Source organism: Myxine glutinosa, unplaced genomic scaffold (genome assembly GCF_964187855.1).
Source record: "Myxine glutinosa unplaced genomic scaffold, kmMyxGlut1.1 SCAFFOLD_713, whole genome shotgun sequence".
Lineage (NCBI taxonomy): Eukaryota > Metazoa > Chordata > Myxini > Myxiniformes > Myxinidae > Myxine > Myxine glutinosa.
The window spans coordinates 95,839-123,530 of NW_027616808.1; the positions used below are offsets into that span (position 1 = coordinate 95,839).

At 46.0% G+C, this 27,692-nt stretch overlaps 1 protein-coding gene across 2 annotated transcripts; it reads right to left on the reverse strand.

Annotated features, from left to right (window-relative positions):
• Window positions 1-425: 425 nt before the first annotated feature.
• Window positions 426-26,596, reverse strand: LOC144889082 (uncharacterized). 2 transcript variants are annotated; one of them, XR_013621582.1, is made up of 2 exons: window positions 26,134-26,596; window positions 426-1,725 (listed from the first exon to the last, which is right to left on the reverse strand). XR_013621582.1 is itself a non-coding variant. In XM_078768931.1 (2 exons), exons 1-2 carry the CDS (start codon window positions 2,591-2,593, stop codon window positions 598-600), a joined length of 1,245 nt encoding a protein of 414 aa, XP_078625057.1. In that variant the 5' UTR covers window positions 2,594-2,992; the 3' UTR covers window positions 426-597. The 2 variants fall into 2 exon arrangements, 1 of the variants encoding a protein (XP_078625057.1); XM_078768931.1 differs by lacking the exon at window positions 26,134-26,596 and adding an exon at window positions 2,477-2,992.
• Between the last annotated feature and the right edge of the window lie 1,096 nt (window positions 26,597-27,692).

Genomic DNA, 27,692 nt, shown 5'->3' on the forward strand with positions numbered 1-27,692 from the left:
CCTGGTTGCTGTAGATCGTGGGGAGTTCACGTACCTCGACCTGAAACACAAAAAGGCACCGCATTTCAATCACCAGTCACTGCCAGTTTCAGTATATCTCCGGGGGGTGCAGGGGGACCTAGTCTTTTTTTGATAATGGCAGCAGTAATTTGCATAAAAATGGTATGTGGGACATTTTTTCAGCTTGGGGCCATAGCTAGTCATTTTCTACACATTTTTTCCAATCTAGAAACACTGATTAGAAGTATATCTCCGGGGGGTGCAGGGGGACCTAGTCTTTTTTTGATAATGGCAGCAGTAATTTGCATAAAAATGGTATGTGGGACATTTTGTCAGCTTGGGGCCATAGCTAGTCATTTTCTACACATTTTTTCCAATCTAGAAACACTGATTAGAAGTATATCTCCGGGGGGTGCAGGGGGACCTAGTCTTTTTTTGATAATGGCAGCAGTAATTTGCATAAAAATGGTATGTGGGACATTATTTCAGCTTGGGGCCATAGCTAGTCATTTTCTACACATTTTTTCCAATCTAGAAACACTGATTAGAAGTATATCTCCGGGGGGTGCAGGGGGACCTAGTCTTCCTACTAGACTACTAACATAATCTTTCTTTTCTTCTTTTTTTAAATACGTATTTCTTTTTTCTTTTTTTCCTCTTCCTCCAATTCTGTCTTTCAAGGCTTTCAAGTTTGAAGAAGTAGAAATGGGAAGAAAGAATTTTCCAGCATTTTCTTCCTCGAACTTTCTTGATATTGCTTAAATCAAGCGTCATTAAATAAAGAACATTGTTCATTGCTTTAGAATCCAAAGAGTCTCCAAGAGGAACCCCACAGGTAGAGTCTCCAAAATAAAACCAACTTTCCAAGTTCCCAAGGTATAACCACATTCCTGTTGAGCCTCCAAGATAGGTATCACATTCCGAGTCATCAAAACAAAACCCCCATTCCGAGTCTCCAAAAATATAACCATCTTTCCAAGTCCCCAAGGTAGAACCACAATTTTCAGAAATATTGGGGGTTTCCGTGATAAGTCTCACATAGTATAACTGCGGACCATCAGGGAAAACTTCCCTTTCCCAATTTTTTAGGGTTTCTATGATGTGTCTCACATAGTATAACTGCGGACCATCAGGGAGAACTCTCCTTGCCCAATTTTTTAGGGTTTCTATGATGTGTCTCACATAGTATAACTGCGGACCATCAGGGAGAATTCCCATTTCACAATTTTTTAGGGTTTCTATGATGTGTCTCACATAGTATAACTGCGGACCATCAGGGAGAATTCCCATTTCACAATTTTTTAGGGTTTCTATGATGTGTCTCACATAGTATAACTGCGGACCACCAGGGAGAACTCTCCTTGCCCAATTGTTTAGGGTTTCTATGATGTGTCTCACATAGTATAACTGCGGACCATCAGGGAGAACTCCCCTTTCCCAATTTTCAGAAATTTGTGGGTCTCCAATGTATGACTTGTATTCTGGCTCATCAAGGTAGAACTTGTTCAGTGGGTTTTGTTTTGATAACTCACAACAAGTATCATCATGGTAAAACTCTTTTTCAGGATTTTGTGGATCTCCAAGGTATAACTCTTTGGCTGGGTCATCAAGGTAGAACTCGTTCTGGGGGTCTTGGTTGTTCAAAATGTCTTCAAACAAAAAAATAACTTCATCCCAAGTTGTGTTAAAAGCAGAATTTTCATTTCGTATCTCAGATACAATTTCCTGTGAAAGAAAATAACAATGTATTAATTTAATACAATATTTTTTATTTGTATAAATCAAGCTCTATGAATATCTATCTATAATTCCATTAATCTCTGTGTGTATGTGTGTATGTGTGTATGTGTGTTTGTATGTTTGTCTGTGACCGCTGTTTCTCGACAACCACGGGTCCGATATACTTTAAACTTGCCAGGTATATTGCTGGGGACCCGAGGATGTGCCTTTTCAAGGTTTCATATTAATCGGACAAGTACTTACCGAGCTATGTCCAAAAAACGATTCAACCAATCGGAGAGCAGCGAGTTATCGCGTGTGCCGAACGTGGCGAACACACTCTGCCTCGGACGGCACATTTGAGAGCGTATTCATTTATTTCACGTTGGCAAACTATGTTGCCGCTATGTTGGCGTTAAACTATGTTTTAAAACTAATTAAAACTAATTTGCGATTCTTTCGCTTTCCTGCGCGTTTGTGCACGCTATGGCGATTTCTTTACCAAACTCCGGAAGCCGTTCGCTTTGGACCAAACCATTTCATGTAAATAGAGGGGGGGGATTGTCACCGTACTCGCAAGCCGTTCGCTTTGGACCAAACCATTTCATGTAAATAGAGGGGGGGGGGGATATAATTTTAGATATAGATATAGTACGGGCATGCCCTAGTTAAAATAAACTTTGTTAACTCTAACACGAGTCTCATCTAAAAAAAAAAATTAAAATAAATAATTAAATTAAAAAATTAACAAACTTACCTCCATTGATAAGAGGTTCGAGTCCAGTTCATCAATCTGAAGGTTGAGTTCTACACAGGAAGTAGGACTCCAAGGAATAGCAAAGTTATCCCATTCCATTTCGGCATAGTAGTCCATTCTCAAGTGAAGCAGAAAGCGTGTTTGAAAAAGCCTGTGTGGTCGGTGCCTTTTATAAGGACTGGGTGTGTCATTTCCTGTGGAAATTCCCTGGGCGTGTCTTAACTGGAAATGATGTGATGGAAATTCCCTGAAAATGATGTAATGTATTACCTGGAAATGATACAATGCTGAAGAGTTTATAAAGTGGGTGGGGCTTAGCAAAAGTGGGCGGGGCTTAGCAAAATGGGCGGGGCTTAGTAGAAAGGTGGGCGTGGCTTAACAAAAAGTGGGCGTGGCTTACCAAAAAGTGGACGGAGCTTAACAAAAAGTGGGCAGAGCCTACCAAAAAGTGTGTGGCACTGGAGGCGCTCAAACAAGAACATTGAGGGAGGTTTACCATTTTATCTTAGCTCAGTTAAAATATCTTAATAAAGAACCAAACTCAAACATCTTTTTTGTTAATATATTAGATGGTGAAGGGAGTGGCAAGAGAATTAAATTATTTCCCACGCATAAACAAATATTTGTATGGTCGTTGTTTGAGTGGGTCAAAGATGATTCACCAGATGATATTAAGAGTAAAAGGTTAAAAGGTCCATAAGGTCAGAAGGATCACAGGTTCACACAGAAGGACCATTGTTTAAGTGGTCTAATGAATAAGGATAACATGTCAAAAGGTTAGAAGGTTCGTAAAGAACAGGGTGAGAGAAATAGAGGTGTTTAGGGGCAATGAGGGAGGGGAAAAATTAACATGTAAGTCAATGGGAAAATGAGAGTGTCCCAGAAGCAACATATATACACTACTGAGAACACACACGCACACACAGAGAACACAGAGATGGGGAAGCACACAAACACAACATCCGAGAGCAGGGAGATGCGTGGAAGGGAGAGGGCCCGGGGGGAGGAGGCGTGGGAAGGGGGGGCGGGGGGGAGGGAGAAGAATAAACACCAGAACACCAAGGACTTCCAGGACAGAAGTTGGTATTTCAAAAAAGTGGAATTGGGGTGAAATTAGCGGGGGTAGAAAAGATCAAGGTTTTGGATGGGGGAAGATAAGAGATGGTGGTGAACAGCTGTTTTAAAGACCTGGAGGGTGGAGTGGGATTGAAGAGAGTGAGGGAGTTTGTTCCAAAGGCGGGAGAAAAGAGGAATGAAGGAGTGAAGGTGAGCAGAGAGTCTTGATTTTGGCAGTTTAACTATAAGAGGGTTGCAGGCAGATCTTGTGTGACCTGCAGGAATATTTGCGGGACAGAGCCCAGAGAGAGCTGGGGGGGCAAGGCCAGAGAGGAGTCGGTAGAAGACGGAAAGACCACCAACCTGCCTGCGGTGAGTGAGTGAGAGGCCCTTGGCGTTAGCTTCATCGCGGGAGATTCCAATGATTTTGAATGCTTTGGTTTCAACAGCGTGAAGACGAGCTAGGTGTGAGGCAGGAGCACCAGCCCAGAGGGGAGAGCAGTATTCCATTGAGCTGCGGATGAAAGCCTTGTATGTGGTGAGGAGCTCAGGTGAGCCAAGGAAGGACTTCACACGACGGAGGATGCCCAGTCGGCGACTGGCTTTGGAGGCCAGATTTTAAATGTGGTTTTCCCAGGAAAAAATGGAAAGGGATGACCAATCAAATTCTTTTGACGAATCAAATGTTTCAATTTTTTGTGTCACAATGAAGTGATTCTAAACTGACTAACATTTATTCACCTTATCTGGCTTGTGTGCAGGTGTCAAGGATAAGTGCGGATTTCAACTTGTTGTGGACATATATGTATTTAGAAGAACATGTGTTCCGTAACCTGAAGCATTTTCAAAAATGCAACGATTTCCCTAGGTAAGTTGAGAAACTTTTCCACCATCGATTGATACTTTAACAAAACAACAACAACAACAACAACAACAACAACAACAACACCCGTCTACTCACCCATTCCCGGGCCCGTGACCACATCACCCCCGTCATTATAATTTTCACTGGCTCCCCATTCCCCAGAGAATCCAGTACAAAATCCTCCTCTTGACCTACAAAGCCCTCCATAACTTGGCTTCAGATATCAAATCCTTCCTCTTCTCCAATGGCTTGATCTCTGATCATCAATTTGGATTCAGACCAGGTCATTCTACTCTGGACATGTTGCTTCTGCTGTCTCAACAATGGATGGAGGTCCTCAATGCCAAACAGGAAATCAGAGCTGTCTCACTTGACATATCACGTGCCTTCGATACAGTCTGGCACCCAGCTCTGCTCACCAAACTCACCTCCTATGGTATTCAGGGAAATCTCCACTCATGGCTTGCGGATTTCCTCTCTGGTCGTAGGCAACGTGTGGCCCTGAATGGACTTCTCTCATCTTCCCTTCCTGTTCTGGCTGGAGTTCCCCAAGGCAGTGTTCTGGGCCTGTATTTTGGCCCAGAACATCCAGAGGACTCTCTGGAAAATCCTCTCTATCTCTTTGCTGATGACTCCACTATCTGCCACTCCATTCCTCATCCCTCAGATCGGCAGTCTGCAGCCTCCTCACTCTCTGCAGACCTGGACAAAATCACAGACTGATCAAACAAGTGGAACATGTCTTTCAATCCTGACAAATCTCACACTCTTACAATGTCTCTCCGAAAGGACCGACTGGACAACCCTCCCATCTACTTTCTCAACAATCCTCTCCAAGAAGTTCTGTCGCTCAAGCTTTTGGGTCTCACTATCTGCCATGATCTTTCTTGGGAAAACCACATTTCCAAGCTGGCCTCCAAAGCCAGTCGCCGACTGGGCATCCTCCGTCGTGCGAAGTCCTTCCTTGGCACACCTGAGCTCCTCACCACATACAAGGCTTTCATCCGCAGCTCAATGGAATACTGTTCCCCCCTCTGGGCTGGTGCTCCTGCCTCACACCTTGCTCGGCTTCACGCTGTTGAGGCCAATGCTTTCAGAATCATTGGAATCTCCTGCGATGTAGTCAATTCCGAGGGCCTTTCACTCACTCACCACAGGCAGGTTGGTGGTCTTTCTGTCTTCTACCGACTCCTCTCCGGCCTTGCTCCCCCAGCTCTCTCTGTGCTCTGTCCCCCCAATATTCCTTCAGGTCGCACAAGATCTGCCTGCAACCCTCTTATGGTTAAACTGCGTCTAGGCTCTCTGCTCACCTTCACTCTTTCATTCCCCTTTTCTCCCGCCTCTGGAACAAAGTCCCCCACTCCATTCAATCCCACTCCTCCCTCCAGGTCTTTAAAACAGCTGTTCACCACCATCTCTTATCTTCCCCCATCGAAAACCTTGATCTTTTCTACCCCCGGTAATTCACCCCAGAGTCCTTGCAGCATTCATATGTTTTATTCCTCTCCCACCTCCCCCCAAGTCCTCCCGATGTCCCTGCTCTCAAATGTTGTGTTTGTGTCCTTCCCCCTCTCTCCCCATCTTGTCTGCCGCTCCCCTTGTTTTTTGTGTTTTGTGTGTCGGTTTGTCTTTTTTTGTGATTAATGTTAGCTCTTTCACGAGCCTCGATCTTGTATACAAAAAAAACAAAACAAAAAAAAAAATGGAGGTATTTACAAAGAATGATTACATTATTTACAGCGAGTGATATTTACAAACACAGGATTCTCAAATTCCACAACATTATTAATGGATTCTTCAACAGTATCAATTTTTTTGCTTTTGGTTCATAGTTTATTCTCCTATTTATTTGATGTCTCTCTATGAAGCTCAGCAGAGATAACCAGAAAAGACGCGTTGTGCAAGAACATAAAATCAATGCAGGCAACACATGGAATGAAGAATTTTGATTTTTTCCCGCAAACATTCCTGCTTCCTTCACAATTGAATCGATTTAAAGGTGAGATTTTCATTATTTTGTTTCCATACATATATTGAATGTTAAAGTTCAGTATGTACTATCTACCACTAGCTTAAGTACTCTGCGTTGCCCGGGGACATTCAATGAAATATGTATTTAAATGCAGACCTTTAGAAAGTAATCACACCCCTTGACTTTTTCACATTTTAAAAATTTAACATTTTTTTTACCTTTCTCAAGCCAAAGTTGCCCAGACGGAGACGGAAAATGTTCTGTGGATTGCCAAGCCGGTGGCATCGTGTCAGGGTCGAGGAATCTTCCTCATAAAGTCTGTAAGTGAACTCTGTATATGTGTCTGTATTATGTCTCTGATTTTTTTGTGATTAATGTTAGCTCTTTCACGAGCCTCAATCTTGTATACAATGTGTCTTTCACTGAGGAGAGGCTTCCTTCTGGTCACTCTGCCATAAAGCCCAGATCGGTGGAGTGCACATATAATATGCAGGTCCAGGCACAGGAAAACAGATTTGGTTGGTATATATATATTGTTACTGATCGCGGATTAAGATGTTATTTACCGAGCGGTGGTATTGCCGCGACCGTTACAGGATCCCTGACTCACCCGATTCACCCAGAACTTTGGCCGTATCGCACCGCAGCTGCCCAATCTGGGAAAAGACTAAAACGACGAAATGCAAGAGGAAAAGGAATAAAACGAGAAGACGGACAGAAGAGTAATTGGATTTATTATTTACACAAGCAAAAAGGAGCAATCAAGGTTTATTTACAACACATAAGACGCAGGTGACACAGTGCAAATTTTAGCTTACCTACAGACTTAATTAAATACCCAGGGACAGAACAAACAAAACAAACTCACGTACACAAGAAGGGTGGAAAGGCAGGAGGTGGATGGCTGGAGGGAGAGGGAGGTCCAAGGGGGTCCTGCAGCTCAACCGGCGCGTTTAGCAGCCGCCGTTCCTTTTCGGCCCTGCTCCAAACGGGTTTGGGCGCCCAAACGGCTATCTCGAGAACCACGTAACTGCGGAAGCTCAAACCAGGCTTGAAACGTGCGCATCCGAATATTATACAACAAACCTTTTTTTCGGTTCGATTCGGCCAAGGAATAGCACAGATAATTGCAATTAAGTGAGCCGTGACGTCACGGATCGCGCCGCCGATAATGATATGATAATTTATGATAATCTATGCAGCACGACATGGTCCTCACGTCACACAAGACGCCTTTGCCGGCGCAAAACGGCTCTCTCAGGGTCAAACTCGGTATCGTTTTGAGCGCACGGTTCAGCCCTTCAAGAAAAAGTTTATTTTGTAAAAATCGAGCCACGCGTTCAAAAGATATGACTGGTTTTGTTCGCCGGCACGTCGGCGCTCGAATCGGCTCGCGGTAAAATCCAACACGTCCTTTGTCGGGTCCGTCTGAACCAACCACGGGGCCTAGAAGGCTGGGACTGGTCTCAAAAGTTAGGTCTGGATCATATCTCGAAACGCTGGAAGCTGCACCTCTCTGTGATAATCTTGTGGACCATGACAAGAGATCGTGCGACACCTTCGCAACGGCTTGCAGCACATCCGCATTCGACCATTTCGTGAACACCGTACGCCCCGCCCATCAAAGTGCGTACGTGAGATAACGTAAGCGTGCACACGTGACCTTGCGCTCCAGCGCGACCATTTGCGCATGCGCAAATATCCATCCACATATTACGTACGCGTGCACACGTGACCTTGCGATCCAGCGCTACCATTTGCGCATGCGCGCGTACGTAATACACGAAAATACAGTCGCCCAGGTGTCGTCATTTGCGCATGCGCAAATATCCATCCACATATTACGTACGCGTGCACACGTGACCTTGCGATCCAGCGCTACCATTTGCGCATGCGCGATTTTTTCAGGGTTTCATTGCTTCAAGTTCAAGTGCAAGTGTTCAAGTTCAACTGTTCAGGTTCAAGTTCAAGTTCAAGTTCAAGTGATTCGGCAAACGACTGTCGCACCACCTGCGCATGCGCAGGGTTGACGGGATTGACGCATTACAATGTTTGGTGCTGTGCGAGAAGGAAATGGCTGTCATGGTCACAAGTGGTCTCAAAATTTGCGCATTTAAATGCCCTACACGATGCCGTTTATTCCGTCAAAATCCATCCAGCGGATCTGAAGTTATATGAAGAAATGCATTTACGTCGTGACGTCATCACGCGATTGTCGAATGCCGACGTCTTTTCGCAAATTAAATAAAAATGGAAATGAATCATGTCCGCGATCTGCGCATGCGCGGTTTTCTCAGCCGCTTTTCAGTGGCATCGCAGTGCAGCCCATCTGCGCATGCGCCAGCTCTTGAAAATTGGGTCGCCACAGCAAAATCCAAGATGGCCGCCAACATGTATGTCTGAACCTTGCAACCTGCATATCTTGAAAAATAAGCGAAGTAGAAACTTCTAACTTGGTGTGTGCGTGTATCTAGGCACAAGGAAGAACGCTATCGAAAATTGGGTCGCCACGTCAAAATCCAAGATGGCCGCCACAATATATATGTCTGACCTTGCAACCTGCATATCTTGAAAAATAGGCAAAGCACCAACTTCTAATTTGGTGCGTGGGTGTACCTAGGCATAAGGAAGAACGCTGTTGAAAATTGGGTCGCCACGTCAAATCCAAGATGGCCGCCACCATATCTATGTCTGAACATCGTGAGCGGAATATCTTGAAAAATAAGCAAAGAACAAACTTCTAATTTGGTGCGTGGGTGTATCTAGGCATAAGGAAGAACGCTGTTGAAAATTGGGTCGCCACGTCAAATCCAAGATGGCCGCCACCATATATACGTCTGAACATCGTGAGCGGAATATCTCGAAAGATAAGCAAAGTACCAACTTCTAATTCGGTGCGTGGGTGTATCTCGGCATAAGGAAGAACGCCGTCGAAAATCGGGTCGCCACGTCAACTCCAAGATGGCCGCCACCATATATACGTCTGAACATCGTGAGCGGAATATCTCGAAAGATAAGCAAAGTACCGACTTCTAATTCGGTGCGTGGGTGTATCTCGGCATAAGGAAGAACGCCGTCGTAAATCGGGTCGCCACGTCAAAACCCAAGACGGCCGCCGCCACGTACGTCTGAACCTCGTGAGCGAAATATCATATCGTAGCGAACCCTTCGAAAAAAAAACCGACTTTTCCACTTTCGGGTCTCCGTCCGAAGCCACGCTCCTGCCTTTACGGCCCGGAGGTTTCACCGGAGGGCGTAAAGGCAGGCACAGGGAAAAGCAAAGGCGCGCGTGTTTTTGGCGGGGCGACCACGCGCCGCACCACGCCTCGCACCACGAGCACGCACCGGCGGACCTCTCCGGCGCCGCACCCCACGAGACCCGCGCTCGCCCCGGCTCGGCGCAGAAGAGCACGGACCGTCGGTCCGGGCGTCGGCGAACGCGCGGCCTCGAGCCCCCACGCGTTTTTGTCCCCCGATACAATAAGCTAACGACACCCTCGGTGACCACGAGGTCGAGTCCCTACTATCATCGACGGTCGAAAGGAATGTTTTTGAGATTCCAAGTTTTAAAAAAAGAAACGTTTTTCAGCGACGCATCCATACGTACGCGACGGAAGCACATCGATTTTTGCGATCCCGCACAAAAACCAGCACGTACGTGATGCCATAAATAACGTATAACGAGGAAGGGACCAACACACACCGTGCCACACCACGTAACACCGGCAGGGGCATTTTATTGTTTATCGCATCATACGCGGCATCCATAAATACGTACCCATCGCAAGTTCGTTTTGTGGAATGGAAGCACGTATACGCACACGTAACGACGACGTTCCATCCACGGTCTATCGCACGATACCACACCATATACCATAGGTCTTTTAAAAAGCACTTTAGCCTTTCGTGTGGAGTGGATAATTTTTTTTTTTTTAAATAACAAAACAGCATTTCGGGTTCACTAAATCCAACTACGTTTTTTAACGTTTCCATTTTCAGCACACACACAGCACAAGCACAAGCCAAGCACAATCGTCTTTAGCGTCCCTCACAAGGACCAAGCCCTACGTTCGATTTTTTGTCACGCGCGTCGGGGGGCACCCACCCGATATTTTCCACACGGGCACACGTGGGCACGCATCGAGTGTCTTTTGTGACACCCACCCCCGGGGCCTGTCGCCCCCATTAGGACTCCCCCCAGGAGTGATTTGAGGCCCTTTCCTGGGCCCACACACACCACATTCCTCCAGTTGTATGGGTGTCATGTCTTCTGGATGCGACATTTAATGGGGGAAATAGGGGGAGGTCGGGTCTACAGAGTGTTGTTTACAGAAAATGGGACTAGGGAATGGGGGATTGGGGAGAGTTGGGAAGTATTGAGGAAATAGGGGAATATTTACAAGCGGATATGGATGGATGCAAATCCCATATCCGCAACAATATTGTTACGGACCGCGGAGAAGATGTTGGTTTGCCGAGTGGATGGCACCGCGGCCCTAACAGTTACCCCGACTAACCCGATTCCTGAACGTTGGGCGAATCGCGCCACAGATATTCAATGGGGAAAAGACTAAAGCGAAGGATGTGAAGAAGAAGAAAGACAAAGGGTAAGGAATACAAATATGATTTATTTACTATTTACAAGACCAAAAAAACCAAGGAGAAGGAAGGATAATAAAATAATTTACAGAAGAGGCAAGGCGACACAGCGAAACTTAGCGTTAATTTAAGGACTGTTCCGATTATCTTTGTTGAGCACCAATCTGTCTTCCAAATTTCGTCTATGTCCATCACTAAGCTTTGAGACATGCGTCACGCTTAATGAAAGACAATAATCTATCTATAATTCCAGCAATCTCTGTGTGTCTGTGTGTCTGTGTGTCTGTGTGTCTGTGTGTCTGTGTGTCTGTGTGTCTGTGTGCTGTGACCGCTGTTTCTCGACAACCACGGGTCCGATATACTTGAAACTTGCCAGGTATATTGCTGGGGACCCGAGGATGTGCCTTTTCAAGGTTTGTAATTAATCGGACAAGTACCTACCGAGCTATGTCCAAAAAACGCTTCAACCAATCAGAGAGCAGCGAGCTATCACGTGTGCCGAACCGTTAATGCAATGCAAGCGTTAATGCGTTAGTGCAAGGCTTTTCTTTTTTTCCCTCTTCTCTTTCTACTTTTCCTTGCGATTAAATTGCAAACAGCCAAAATACGTTGGCGCTAATTGAATAATTGGCCATTAACACTAAAATAATCGTAACTGCGATATGCCAACTTCCGGACAGTGCAGCCTTCCATGTTGTTGTTGTTTGCAGCAGCTGTTTGCAGCAAGGCAAGGCTTTTCTTTTTTTCCCTCTTCTCTTTCTACTTTTCCTTGCGATTAAATTGCAAAAAGCCAAAATACGTTGGCGATAATTGAATAAATGGGCATTAATAGATAGATAGATAGATATGCGATATGCGAACTTCCGGACAGTGTGCGCGTTACGAGCTGACCGCCATTACGGTACGTAATTCGATTTCTTATGCGCATTATTTCTCCCAATTCAGTCAGAGCGAAGGGCGGAAGCGAAGAGCGTTGTTATTTTTTGTTTACGGGCGTACGGGCGGGGTAGAGCGTACGGGTAGCGTTTTTTTTTTTTTTTGGCAAGGAACGGGCACCCACGTACGGGCAATGCCCTAGTTAAGGGAAATGAGGGAAAAATGAATTTAGATGATTTCAGCATGAGGCTGCAACATAAAAACCACCGTTTGGAGGCCATTTTTCCCCGCAAAGCGGGGGTTGGCCTTTTCGGGGACCGTGGTTGTTGTTGTTTTTTTTGGTCCCCTTTTTGAAGCAATGTTTTACGGCCGGATGCCCTTCCTGCCGCCAACCCTGCTGCAACATAACAAAATGGAAAAATGTGAAGGGGTCTGAATACTTTCTGAATGCACCGTAGTTGTCCTTTTAACTGCTCGAGTTTCAGCCTGAAGGAAGATACGGTGTTCTGCGTGTATACGTATTCACCGAAAGCATGTATATTTGTGTTTTAGTCTTGGAATAATTATTTTTCACCTTTGTTGTTCTTTGTGTTTCAGCAAAGAGATGTACCAGATGGAAAGAAATTGGTGGTGTCTCGTTACATTTCAAACCCCCTCCTCATTGACCGTGAGTCCCCAGACAAACAAATTGTTCCTTCTTGTGCTTTCTCCACTCCTAACTTCCTCAATGCCCATGTCAATACTTTGCGTGGAACCCGATCGAATGCTTTCTCCAGATCAACAAACCCAAGAAACAACTTCTTCCTCTTCTCCATGTACTTCTCCTGCAACTGCCTCACAATGAAAAGCGCGTCTGTCGTTCCTCTTCCTGGCATGAATCCAAACTGCATTTCGTCGATCTTCACTTTCTTCCTTATCCTCCTCTCTAACACCCTTTCCAATACCTTCATTCCATGCTCCAATAACTTTATCGCTCGGTACGAGCCACTCTCCAGAGGGTCACCTTTCCCCTTGTATAGAGGGACGAGGGTACTCAGTTCCCAAACCACTGGAATGCGGCCTTCTTTCACCACCAGATTACAGATCTCTGCCATTCTCTTCACACCCCAAATTCCTGCTGCCTTCAACATATCTCCCACAACTCCCGTCGGCCCTCTCGCTTTTCTACCCTTCATTGCTTTTATCGCTTCCTCAACTTCCTTCTCAGTTATCTTCTCTGCCGGTCCTAAAACTGGGTTACTCTCTATGTTGCCATCCCATTCATTCTCTGTATTCAACAGCATTTCCATATATCTTTTCCATCTTCCTTTAATTCCATCTGGGTCGACAACGATTTGTCCCGCTTCATCCTTCAAGCAACTCACCCCCATCACATCACACCTCTCTTTCGCTATCTGCTTTGCAATCCTGAATACTGCTTTCTGACCCTCTTCCGAATCCAAGCGTTCTCCGAACATTTTCCTACATGCCTCCTGCGCCTTTGCTACCTCTTTCTTTGCAGCCTTCCTGGCTGCCTTATAACTTTCATGCTCTGCTGTTTCTGCTCCCGTACCCTTCGCCTTCTGCCACTCCTTGAACTTCTTCCTCTTCTCGTCAATCCTCTTTCCAACTTCATCATCCCACCACCATGTTTCCGAGTGCCTCGGTGGTCCTTTTGTCCATCCACATACCTCACCAACGGCTCCCAACAGACTAGCTTTCATGGACATTCAACCACTTTCAAGCTCAACCACATCATCCTCGACCCTACTCAGCCTCTCTTTTAATGCCTCCCTTACTGTCACCTCCTTCAACCTCCACACCTTCATTCTCGGTTGGTACTTCAACCGCCGAGCTCTCCTCGCACCTTTCACCCTTACGTCGCAGACAACCAAGTGGTGCTGTGAAACAGCCTCCTCCCCCGGGATCACCTTTGTGTCCCGGAGGTGCCCCCTATCTCGCCTACGCAGCATCAGGTAGTCAACGGTTGTCGTCGACCCACCTGACGTGTATGTAACAAGCTTATTATCCTCTTTCTGGAACTGAGTATTACAAATCAACAAATCAGCTCCATCAGCAAACTCCAAAATCCTTTCACCTTCTCCATTTCTCACACCATAACCGTAACCCCCATGAACTCCATCAAAACCATCCATACTCCTTCCCACATGTCCATTTAGGTCTCCTCCAACCACAACAACTTCCTCATCTTTCACGTTTTCCATCAGCTTCTCTATCGCACACCAGAACTTGTCCTTCTCTTCATCGCTCCGACCAACCTGCGGAGCATATCCTGAGATGACGTTCACCAAGAGCTTTCCAATCATCATTTTCACCATCATCAACCTATCACTCACTCTCGTCACACTCACCGCACTGTCTACAAACTCCTCAGAAAACAGGACACCAACACCATTCACGCCCTCCAGGCACCCTTGCCACACAAACTTGTATTTCTGTCCCTGCCTACCCTTCACCATTCTCACACCACTTCCCTTCCATCTCGTCTCTTGCACACAACATATTTCTGCTCTTCTTCTGACCAATACTTCCACCACTTCTCCTGATCTCCCTGTCATTGTCCCTACATTCCATGTCCCAAACCTCAGAAACCGATCTCCACTTCGGGCTGTACCCTGCCCATATGCAGTTGCAATTGTCATGGTTCTCTTTTGAGGAAAAGGTTTTAATAGCCGGATGCCCTTCCTGACGCGAACCCTCTTAGTCGCCTCTTACGACACGCAGGGATACGGCGTACCTATTCTTATCCAGGGTATACACTGGGAAACGTTTAAAACATGGAAATTCTGGGGGGTTAGGGAGGGGGGGGGGTGGCTTCTTTCAATTGAAACACCTTATCAATAATTGTTGCCCATCTCATGTTCCACTGTCTTTGTGCTTGTGTACCAGCAGAATTCAAGTTTGATTTGAGGCTATATGTTTTGGTGACGTCATTTCACCCACTACTCATTTACCATTTCAAAGAGGGACTGGCAAGGTGAGATAAATAAATGTCCCTTTAAGAACATGTGGTAAGGCTTCGTGATTCTGGTAAGGCCTTTCACACTTCCCTAAATTATAAAGGGCAAGTCTTTCAAATCCAAGAGGATCATCTCGCAGCACTAATTATAACGATGATGTGTGTGTGTGTGTGTGTGTGTGTGTGTGTGTGTGTGTGTGTGTGTGTGTGTGTGTGTGTGTGTGTGTGTGTGTGTGTGTGTGTGTGTGTGTGTGTGTGTGTGTGTGTGTGTGTGTGTGTGTGTGTGTGTGTGTGTCGGGGTTGTATCCAAGGGGGTTGTGTCAATGCATGTCCAATGAGAAAAGTGGGGTTGTATCAAAATTGGGGTTGTATCAAAAATGGGTGCGATTACCTCGTCATCACTGTGGTCATACAACACGAGCAGCCTTAATACTTAAATTAGGGGGCTACGGAATAATCCGACTGTCTCTTATACCATTCTTTCTCTCATCTAAACTATTACTAATTATAATTTATATCGCTCTTTGAGGAGCAGTCATAACTGATCATCTGTTATAACCATTTCTTCCGTCTGCTGCAGATTCAGTACCGAAAAATATGATGTCAGCCCGAAAAACTTAGAAAACATGTTTATTCATTTGACCAACACATGTATAAACCAAAAAAGTCCGAAATATTTCAGGTGAGATGGCAATTTTGTTATTATTTTTTGTATTTTTGAATACAGAACCGAGGCTCATGAAATAGCTAACATTTATCACAGAAACAAATCAAACAGACAAACAAAGTATATAAGAAGGGGAGCGGTAGACACGATGGGGAGAGAAGGGGAAGGATATCATGTGTGGGATATCATGTTCTACGAACTCTCTAGTTCCTTGACTGTCTCTGTTCTATTCTGTGGTACTTGTGGCAGTTGTGATGACCCAGAAATAGAAGATTGTGGCACCCTCTGGTCGATGAGTGCAGTGTTGCGTCGGCTTAAACAAGAAGGAATTGACACTGCAGGTGTGTTGTATGACTAATGTTAGCAAAAACAACATTTTAATTCCATGGTTGAGTTGGTATAAGCTTGCATAATGTAATATTTATCGTGTTTTTTTTTTATTTGGTTTTTATCCTGCTTCAGAGCTAATGTCAAAAGTTGAAGATATGATGATCAAAACAATCATGGCCGGCACAACCCCCATTGCCGGTCGAGTCAAGGAATGTGTGCCACACCCTGGAAATTGTTTTGGTAGGTGTCGACATTTAACAGATTGGTGTGTTTGTAAACTTTTTTTTTTTTTTTTTTTTTTTTTTTTGTATACTGAATCGAGGCTCGTGAAAGAGCTAACATTTATTTCACAAACAAATCAACCAGACAAACAAAATATACAAAAGAGGGAGCGGAAGCCAAGATGGGGAGAGAAGGGGAAGCACACAACCACAACATTTGAGAGCAGGGAGAAGTGTGGGAGGGAGAGGGCTTGGGGGGAGGCGGCGTAGGAAGGGGGGCGGGGGGGAGGTATAAAACACAAGGGGACCGAAATTAGCGGGGGTAGAAAAGATCAAGGTTTTGGATGGGGGAGGATAAGAGATGGTGGTGAACAGCTGTTTTAAAGACCTGGAGGGTAGAGTGGGATTGAAGAGAGTGAGGGAGTTTGTTCCAGAGGTGGGAGAAAAGAAGAATGAAGGAGTGAAGGTGAGCAGAAAGTCTTGATTTTGGCAGTTTAACCATTAGAGGGTTGCAGGCAGATCTTGTGCGACCTGTAGGAATATTTGGGGGACAGAGCCCAGAGAGGGCTGGGGGGGCAAGGCCAGAGAGGAGTCAGTAGAAGACGGAAAGACCACCAACCTGCCTGCGGTGAGTGAGTGAAAGGCCCTTGGAGTTAGCTTCATCGCGGGAGATTCCAATGATTCTGAACGCTTTGGTTTCAACAGCGTGAAGACGGGCTAGGTGTGAGGCAGGAGCACCAGACCAGAGGGGAGAGCAGTATTCCATAGAGCTGCGGATGAAAGCCTTGTATGTGGTGAGGAGCTCAGGTGTGCCAAGGAAGGACTTCACACGACGGAGGATGCCCAGTCGGCGACTGGCTTTGGAGGCCAGATTTCAAATGTGGTTTTCCCAGGAAAGATCATGGCAAATAGTGAGACCCAAAAACTTGAGTGACAGAACTTCTTGGAGAGGATTATTCAGAAAGTGGATGGGAGGGTTTTCCAGTCGGTCTTTTCGGAGAGACATCGTAAGAGTGTGAGATTTATCAGGATTGAAAGACATGTTCCATTTGTTTGCCCAGTCTGATTTTGACCAGGTCTGCAGAGAGTGAGGAGGCTGCAGACTGCCGATCTGAGGGATGAGGAATGGAGCGACAGAGAGTAGAGTCATCAACAAAGAGATAGAGAGGATTTTCAAGAGAGTCAGAGAGATCATTGATACAACAACAACAACAACATGCATTTTAAAGGCCATTTTCCCTGCTAGAGCGGGGGTTAGCCTTGCGGTCCCCATGACAATCTTCTCCATTTTGCCCTATTTTCTGCATCTCTCCTTGTTAACCTCCTTGCCCGCATTTCTTCTTCCACCATCTTTAGCCAAGTCTTTCTCGGTCTTCCCCGTCTTCTACTTCCTTCTACATTCATTTCCATCACTCTTCTCAACCAGTCACTTTCATCCCTCCTCAACACATGACCAAACCATCTCAACCTGTTCCTCTTCACAGCATCAATCACAGGCTCTATTCCCAGCATCTTTCGCAATTCATCATTTGTCTTCCTCTCTCTCAACGATACTCCGCACATCCGTCGAACCATTCGCATTTCCACCCTTTACAACCTTCGTTGCTGCTCTACGTTCATTACCCATGTCTCGCTCCCATAAATCATAACACTTCTCACACATGCAGCATACACCTTTCCCTTCAGCTTCAACGACACTCCCCTCATCATCAGCACGCCACTCAATTCCCGAAACTTCTTCCATGCACATCTCACTCAAGCAACCGTTGCCGAGTCTGATCCACCTTCTCCATTCAGCATGTCTCCGAGGTAGCAAAATGTTTTCACACCTTCCAGCTTCACGCCGTCTCCAAGATCCAACTCAACATTTCCTCCATCTGCAGCTCCCTCTGTGCACACCTTACATTTGAATGTAGCTGCCACACTGGTTAATGACCCTCTCAGACCACTACATTTTTGATGAACCCACTCAGCGCACATTGTACACTGAATGGAGTTCACTCCGACACCCTTCCTACACACAGCACAGGGCCACTTCCCAGTTTTTTCCACCTCACCACATGCTTTACCACTTGCCATCACCTTCGTCTTTCCGATATTCACCTTCAGACCTTTTGTCTCCATACATTCCTTCCACGTGTTCATCTTTTCCTTCAGTCCATCCATACTTTCCGCAATCAACACCAGATCATCTGCATACAACAACTCCCACGGTAAACCCTCCTTTACGTTCTGAGCCAGCACCTCCATCACAGCTACAAATAGTAGTGGACTTAGTACCGACCCCTGATGCACTCCCACCTTCACCTCAAACTCACCACTGTTCCCGTCCTTCGTCCTTACAGCTGTGCGTGCTCTTTTGTACATTGCCATCACTACTCTGATCAACCATTCCTCCACTCCTAACTTCCTCAATTGCCGCTTCTTCCTCTTCCTTCTTCCTCCCCTGCTCGCATAGTCGAATCCGTCATTGATTGTCACCTCCGTTAAAGCCCATTTGGCCATCCGCGAGCCCACAGTATTAACCGAGGGATTCGCGCGACAATATGTTATTTAATTCAATATTAGATAAGTATATATATTTATTTTACATATATTTCAGCAATATCGAGAGATCTAGGAAGAAAATGGTGGAAAATTCTTCCTCCCCATTTGTACTTCTTCAAACTTGAAAGCCTTGAAAGACAGAATTGGCAGAAGAGGAAAAAAACTTATTTAAAAAAAAATATATATACAGTGCAGTCAGAAAGTATTCAGACCCCTTCATCTTTCATGGGGTCATCATGGGGCTTCATGGGGTCATCAGACCCCATCAAAGACTGGCTTTGGAAGCCAGCTTGGAAATGTGGTTTTCCCAGATTAGTCAAGTGCAAGATCAGTCAGGTTTGAGCGAAGGCCCCGGATGTTTGAGGTCCATACCGTTAATGAAGAGAGAGGGGGAGCATCGGGTACAGGACAGGGGAGGGGAGGAGTAGAGTAAGATGAAGGATGAGAGGGGAGGTCGGGAGAGCAGTTGATAGTGTGTCAGAGATTACAGAAGAGTTCCAAGAAAGGGAAGGATGAGGAGGATGAAAGGTTTGATGGTGAAGGGATGAGGCACAGTGAGGGGTTGTTTGAGGGGGGGGGGGGGGCAGAGGAAAGTAGAAGGTTGGGGGGGGGGGTGGAGGTATGAGATAGAAGGGAGACGAAGTGGGGAGGAGGCAGCTTTGAGGAGGAGGAGGGGGGAGGAGGGAGAATTGGAGAGGAATGGTATGGGGGGAGATTTGAATGGGAGGGGTTGGGGGGAGTTTTGAAGGGGAGGAGTGAGGGGGGAGTTTAGGAGGGGAGGGGCAAGGGGGGAGTTTAGGAGGGGAGGGGCAAGGGGGAGTTTAGGAGTGTAGGGGCAAGGGGGGGATTTGGAGTGGAGCGGCAAGGGGGGAGTTTAAGAGTGGAGGGGCAAGGGGGGAGTTTAGGAGTGTAGGTGCCAGGGGGGGGATTTGGAGTGGAGGGGCAAGGGGGGAGTTTAGGAGGGGAAGGGCAAGGGGGGAGTTCAGGAGTGGAGGGGCAAGGGGGGGGATTTGGACGGGAAGGGCAAGGGGGGAGTTCAGGAGTGGAGGGGCAAGGGGGGAGTTTAAGAGTGGAGGGGCAAGGGGGGAGTTTAGGAGTGTAGGTGCAAGGGGGGGGGATTTGGAGGGGAGGGGCAAGAGGGGAGTTTAGAAACTGGATGATTAATGAAAGACGAACATTGATAACAAATTGGGTTTGTTGTGATTTTCAAGTTAGCAATCCGATTCAGAACGATGGAGGAGGGATGGAATGAATGTGAATTTAGACCATGTAGTGAGGGAGACGTATAAGAGATTGAATTTCTTTTTTTTGAAGTGGAATGAGTTGGAGAGGAAATTGAGAAAAGCCTTTTAAATAGGAAGAAAAACAACGTTTTGTAATATACCACTGAATAAAACACTGAAGGGGAAAGGTTAAACATATTTAAATAATATTTAAACAGGACCGTGAACAATCTTACATGCACAAAATACCAACGGGACCACCACGAGTCACGTGAACAGGGCAAAAGGTGGATGGCAAGGAGATAATGGGGGCGGGGCAAACAGCACACCTGGACAGAAAGTACAGGATGAGACAACAGCACACGTGGAGAAAGGAAAATAAATGTTGTTTTTTTTGTTTTTTTTTTGGGGTGGGGGGTGGGGATTTAAAACGTTAGACAAAGAGTATTATGTTCGAGGTAGAAGGGAAAAAACTAAGAGCCAAGCAAAACACGATGTAGGGGACTTAAGTTAACAAACACCGACGGAGGTACAAGGCCACACACGAGGAGCAGAACATGATTAATTAATTACGAGTTACAGGAAATTCAAACCAAAACTAACTATAATCAAACGATAACGCATGGACGATAAAGTAACGAGTTGAAATTTGACACACACGAATGAAAAAATAACCGCTTTGGATGCCCGGAGAGAACCAGGCGTCAAGGTCGGAAGCTTCAACAACTAGGCCGCGTGGCACGAAATACTCGACTATTTTTTACAGGTATGAAAGATTAACACCGATAAATCTTCCGGGGGACACGCAAAAGGTACACACACGTAAGATAAATACAGTTTCGACAAAAATACAAATGTGACAATTACTTAACTTCGAGCGTGCGTGAAGATCATGGAACAGCTTCAAAAAACCGTGACCGCCCCGACAAGATCTCTTTGTTGAGTTTTTGCTTGGACATCTCACTCCCTTTCTGTCAACACAGTACCTCTCTGTATTTTTATTTTCTATCTTTTTCACTGTTTTATATTTTCAAGGCTCTTGGAAAATCTTTTAATAAAGTCGTGGCCCAAAAATATTGGCATGTTTTTGTAATTTGCGGAAAAATATATTGCATGTTATTGATTTATATCATTCAAGCAAGTATGTGTGGTTGTTCTTTTTCTTGACTTTATATTTAGAATGAAAGTGATTCCTAATGAAGTGAATTTGTGTTCTGGATGCAGGACTTTATGGCTTTGATGTCATTGTTGATTCCAACCTCAAGCCCTGGCTCCTGGAAGTCAATAGGTCTCCTTCACTTGTCTGGTAATGCTTTTACTAATTTTGTTCTTGATAGTGGTAAATATACTGCAATTGACACCTCAGAGGTCATACGTTCAAATCTGGCTGATGGCAGCAGTATATATATATATTGTTACGGTCCGCGGATTAGATGTTATTTACCGAGCGGAGGTACCGCGGCCGAACAGTTGTTCCCCGACTAAACCCGATTCACCCAAACGTTGGCCGTATCGCGCCACAGATATTCAATGTGGAAAAGACTAAGACGACGAATGCAAAGAGGAAGAAGAAGAAGACGTACAGAAGAGTAACGGGGTTTATTATTATTTACACACACATAAGCAAAAAGAGCAGTCACGGTTATTTACAGGTGACATGAAAACGCAGGTAACACAGTGAAAATTACTAGCTTATACAGACTTAGTTTACTACCCAGGACAGCACGAACAGAACAAACTCACGTACGCAAATGGATGGAAGGGTAGGAATCGTTTGGAGGGATGAGCAGGTGGGATCACAGGGCACAGCGAGCGGGTCCACTCCGGGCCGGAAGCGGGGAGCCGGCAGCTCCTTGTATTCGGCTTTACAGCGCACGCCGGCAGCTCCTTGTATTCGGCTTTACAGCGCACGCCGGCAGGGTCACTCGCTGCCCCGTCAGGGCTTCACGCGGCTGGTTGAAATGGGGCTGGACTCATCTGCCGTATCTCTGGTGTATCTTCTTTCTCTCTCTTGGACCTCACAACCCAGCTCTCTCTTGGACCCTTTTTGCGACTCTCGTGTAAAAGCTCCTCTCCTTTCTCAGCTCATCTGCGATCTGTTTGGGAACGTCCCGCAGCGGGTTATATAGGCCCCGCCCCTCAACCTTCGCGAACCTCCTTGATCTTTCTCTCCAAGTCCAACCCCTTGTTCGTGGTTGGTTGAGTGGGGCTGACTCACTCCTCCCCTCTCTGACGAGGTGGGCACCCGCCTTTCTTCCCCAACCCTGCCTCGTGGTCAATGGCTGTGGTGATGTGGTCAATTGTGGTCAATTCTATGATTGGCTGTGGTGTGGATGCTTTATGGACTAATTATGGGATGCCCTTTGACCTTTACACAGCTCCGGAGGCAGGAGGCGCAGAATAAACAATAATAATAATACACACAATCAAAAAAAAATACAGTCCTCATATCCGCAACAATATATATATATATATATATATATATATATATATATATATATATATATATATACAGTGGAACCTTGACTTACGAGTGCCCCAACTTACGAGTTTTTCGAGATACGAGCCGTCGCTCGGGCGGTTTATTGCTTTGAGATGCGAGCCGAGATCCGAGTTACGAGCTTTCGCCACCCGGTCACGTGGTTATCTTGCCGTGCACGTACAGTACGTATCTCTGTCGTATAGCGCTGCATTTTTTTTTTCGCATTTTGGTTATTTCGAGTTCACGCCGCCAGGTGGGTTCTGGTCACGTGGTTATCTTGCCGTGCACGTACAGTACGTATCTCTGTCGTATAGCGCTGCATGTTTTTTTTTCGCATTTTGGTTATTTCGAGTTCACGCCGCCAGGTGGGTTCTGGTCACGTGGTTATCTTGCCGTGCACGTACAGTACGTATCTCTGTCGTATAGCGCTGCATTTTTGTTTTCGCATTTTGGTTATTTCGAGTTCACGCCGCCAGGTGGGTTCTGGTCACGTGGTTATCTTGCCGTGCACGTACAGTACGTATCTCTGTCGTATAGCGCTGCATTTTTTTTTTCGCATTTTGGTTATTTAGAGTTCACGCCGCCAGGTGGGTTCTGGTCACGTGGTTATCTTGCCGTGCACATACAGTACGTATCTCTGTCGTATAGCGCTGCATTTTTTTTTTTCGCATTTTGGTTATTTCGAGTTCACGCCGCCAGGTGGGTTCTGGTCACGTGGTTATCTTGCCGTGCACGTACAGTACGTATCTCTGTCGTATAGCGCTGCATTTTTTTTTTCGCATTTTGGTTATTTCGAGTTCACGCCGCCAGGTGGGTTCTGGTCACGTGGTTATCTTGCCGTGCACGTACAGTACGTATCTCTGTCGTATAGCGCTGCATTTTTTTTTTCGCATTTTGGTTATTTTGAGTTCACGCCGCCAGGTGGGTTCTGGTCACGTGGTTATCTTGCCGTGCACGTACAGTACGTATCTCTGTCGTATAGCGCTGCATTTTTTTTTCCGCATTTTGGTTATTTCGAGTTCACGCCGCCAGGTGGGTTCTGGTCACGTGGTTATCTTGCCGTGCACGTACAGTACGTATCTCTGTCGTATAGCGCTGCATTTTTTTTTTCGCATTTTGGTTATTTCGAGTTCACGCCGCCAGGTGGGTTCTGGTCACGTGGTTATCTTGCCGTGCACGTACAGTACGTATCTCTGTCGTATAGCGCTGCATTTTTTTTCCCGCATTTTGGTTATTTCGAGTTCACGCCGCCAGGTGGGTTCTGGTCACGTGGTTATCTTGCCGTGCAAGTACAGTACGTATCTCTGTCGTACAGCGCTGCATTTTTTTTTTCGCATTTTGGTTATTTCGGAAAATTTCTTAGTTTTAACCATGGGGCCTAAGAAAGTGAGTGGCAAGTGCAGTGCTGAGAAGAGGAAGAGGATGATGTGCTTGGATATAAAACACGCAATCGTCGAAAAACATGAGCGAGGTGTCGAGGAGGACGTATATAACGGCAGAGGAGAAGAGCATGCCAGGCCACAACTTGTTCAGAATGCCGGCGATAGCTCGCCTTCTCTTTGTGGAAAACACGGTGACATCCTTAACATCCAACAACTAATGGGACGCAAACGGGGCGCCCAGTTTAGCGGTACACACATTGATGAATCACCCTGCCTGTGATTCACCCATGACAGGTTATAGCTGGGTCGGGATTCAAACCCAGGCTGGACAGTTTAGACTTTAGATTCAAGTGTGCGTACCTCCAGTCCAGGCCATCCTGCCAACTTGTATGCTGCATACAGGTGAAATATAAAGCGCGAGATATTTTTATATATACTGTATATTTTAAAAAAAATTGGTGTGGTTTTTGGCGGGCTGGAACGGATTAATAGCATTTCAATGCATTTCAATGGGGAAATTTGATTTGAGATACGAGCAATTTGAGTTACGAGCTCGGTCACGGAACGAATTAAACTCGTAAGTCAAGGTTCCACTGTATATATATACATACACACACACACACACACACACACACACACACACACACACACACACACACACACACACACACACAGTGACCTTTCTCAAATTTTGAGCTGAGCGTGTCCTTGTTAACAATGGAAAAAACTTCAATATTTATCCATTCAATGAGGCTGTTGGCTGGTTATGGAATATTGTTTCAATGGTGTCTGAATGTTTCACGTGTTGCTGCCATTACTTTTTTGTTATATACCTCTCATTCAGTGGTACACCTCTCGCTCGGAAGATCAAGGCCAGTTTGGTGGCCGACATGTTTACTCTGGTTGGTAAGAAAGACTTTATTTTTTTCCATTTTTCCTATTTAATCTCTGTGCATCTTCTTGGTCAGAAAGCCACTTTCTGCCACATCTGTTGTTGTAAAATATGCAAAGTCATTCATGGCTGTAATGCCTTTGTTAAATTTTTTATGGTGGCTTGAGATTCAATGAGGGTGTTGCCTATTGAAACAAGCGTTACGCCTAGGTCCCCCGTCTGTGAAGTGATGCGAGTTGACAAAGTGGAAGACGCAGAAAACATGCTATGATATGATATTTCGCTCACAAGGTTCAGACATACATCTAGGCGGCCATCTTGGATTTTGACGTGGCGACCCAATTTTCAATAGCGTTCTTCCTTATGCCGAGATACACCCACACACCAAATTAGACGTTGGTACTTCGCTTATTTTTCAAGATATTTATCTCACAAGGTTCAGACATACATGGCGGCGGCCATCTTGGATTTTGACGTGGCGACCCAATTTTAAACAGCGTCCTTCCTTGTGCCTAGATACACCCACACGCCAGATTAGAAGTTGGTACTTCGCTTTTTTTTCGCGATATGTCGCTCACAAGGTTCAGACATATATATGGTGGCGGCCATCTTGTATTTTGACGTGGTGACCCAATTTTCAATAGCGTTCTTCCTTATGCCGAGATACACCCAGACACCAAATTAGACGTTGGTACTTCACTTATTTTTCAAGATATTCATCTCACAAGGTTCAGACATACATGGCGGTGGCCATCTTGGAATTTGACGTGGCGACCCAATTTTCAATAGCGTTCTTCCTTATGCCTAGATACACCCACACACCAGATTAGAAGTTGGTACTTCGCTTATTTTTCAAGATATTCATCTCACAAGGTTCAGACATACATGGCATCAGACATACATGGCGGCGGCCATCTTGGATTTTGACGTGGGTTGCACCCACACACCAAATTTGAATGCGGTCCTTCGCTTACGCACGCACGCCCGCATGCAAACATGCACGCCCGCACGCACACGCACGCACGCACGGACTGACACACGGACGGAGGGGAAAGCCATAGTCTCCCTTTCGCTATGTTGTGCGATGGGGGACAATAAGAAGGTGCTCAAATATGAAAGTATGATATTGTTGCAGATCTCCTCGTCGGCCTTTCCCCTCACCAAGACCGAGGGCGGTGCCAGGACTCACCGCAGTCCCCTTGCCCTTGTCTTTTACTAGCCGACGGGATGCGGGGCTATGACGTCACTTCCGGACAGCATTGAGTAGGGTCGTAGGCCGAATTCCTATTATCTAATTACCAACGCCGCCCAGGAAGCAAGGAAATAATCGCTGCTCGAATCACAGTTATAAGTGGAAACGCCGAGCGATAGCGAACCATGACCCAAGCCGTTAACAATCACTAGACCCAATCCGAGTGGTTCCTATCGTGCCACGCTTACCCAATGGAGGAAATCACTGATACGGTCGACTCAGGAAGAAACGAGGAAGAACAATTGGTTTATTTCACTGTGCACGTAGTGCAGCTTAATTACAGTCTTAACTTATCCCAGGGCACAGGCCCGTTTCACACTCAGAAAACACTCACACGGGGATGTAGATGGTCAGGGCGATGGTCCAAGGATGGCGTCCAGGCAGTCCGCTCCGGTCCCCAACTCGCCCCGCGAAGAAGATGGTAGGACGGCAGAAAGCTCCCTGCGTGTCGTTGGCGCAGATTTGCGCTTCACACTTGAATGTCACATTTGAATGGGTTGATCACCCATGCTGACACCGACTGTTCTAGCATGTCTCTGAAACGCTGCTCCATATCTCCACGAATCTTCTCAAGGTGATTGCAATAAACGAGCAGCTCTTCATCAGAAACAGCAGTTTCCTTTGCCAACTGGGGAAAGTGGTACATATCTCTGCAGCCAAGGGTTTCCCTGTGCAGAGTCGCCTTGGTTATGAATGTGCCGATCACTTTCTTTACTTTAATCAGCGTCATAAGGTCACCCTGGAGTTGTTTGTTGACATCATTCAGTATACTGAATATGTCCGTGAGGTAAGCCACATCATGCTCAATCGCATTCACTTTCTCCGATAGCTCCGTATCAGTATCAATTTCCGACAGAAACTCGACCACTGTTGAGAAGAGGGCATGGAAAAGCGTCAAACCTAATAACTGCATCACATCAGATCGGCAGTCTCCAGCCTCCTCACTCTCTGCAGACCTGGACAAAATCACAGACTGGTCAAACAAGTGGAACATGTCTTTCAATCCTGACAAATCTCACACTCTTACGATGTCTCTCCGAAAAGACCGTCTGAACAACCCTCCCATCTACTTTCTCAACCATCCTCTCCAATAAGTTCTGTCGCTCAAGCTTTTGGGTCTCACTGCAAAATCTGCCATGGTCTTTCTTGGGAAAACTACATTTCCAAGCTGGCCTCCAAAGCCAGTCGCCGACTGGGCATCCTCCGTCGTGCAAAGTCCTTCCTTGGCACACCTGAGCTCCTCACCACATACAAGGCTTTCATCCGCAGCTCAATGGAATACTGTCCCCCCCCTCTGGGCCGGTGCTCCTGCCTCACACTTAGCTCGGCTTCACGCTGTTGAAACCAAAGCTTTCAAAATCATTGGAATCTCCTGCGATGAAACTAACTCCGAGGGCCTTTCACCCACTCACCGCAGGCAGGTTGGTGGTCTTTCTGTCTTCTTCTTGCTCCCCCAGCTCTCTCTGTGCTCTGTCCCCCAAATATTCCTACAGGTCGCACAAGATCTGCCAGCAACCATCTTATGGTTAAATTGCCAAAATCTAGCCTCTCTGCTCACCTTCACTCTTTCATTCCCATTTTCTCCCACCTCTGGAAGAAACTCCCCCACTCCCTTCAATCCCACTTCTCCCTCCAGGACTTTAAAACAGGTGTTCACCACCATCTCTTATCTTCCCCCATCCAAAACCTTGATCTTTTCTACCCCCGTTAATTCACCCCAGATCCACTTTTTTGAAATTCCAACTTCTTTCCTGGAAGTCCTTGCAGTGTCCATATGTTTTAAACCTCTCCCACCTCCCCCCAAGCCTTCTCCCTCCCACAGTTCTCTCGATGTCCCTGCTCTCAAATGTTGTGTTTGTGTCCTTCCCCCTCTCTCCACATCTTGTCTACCGC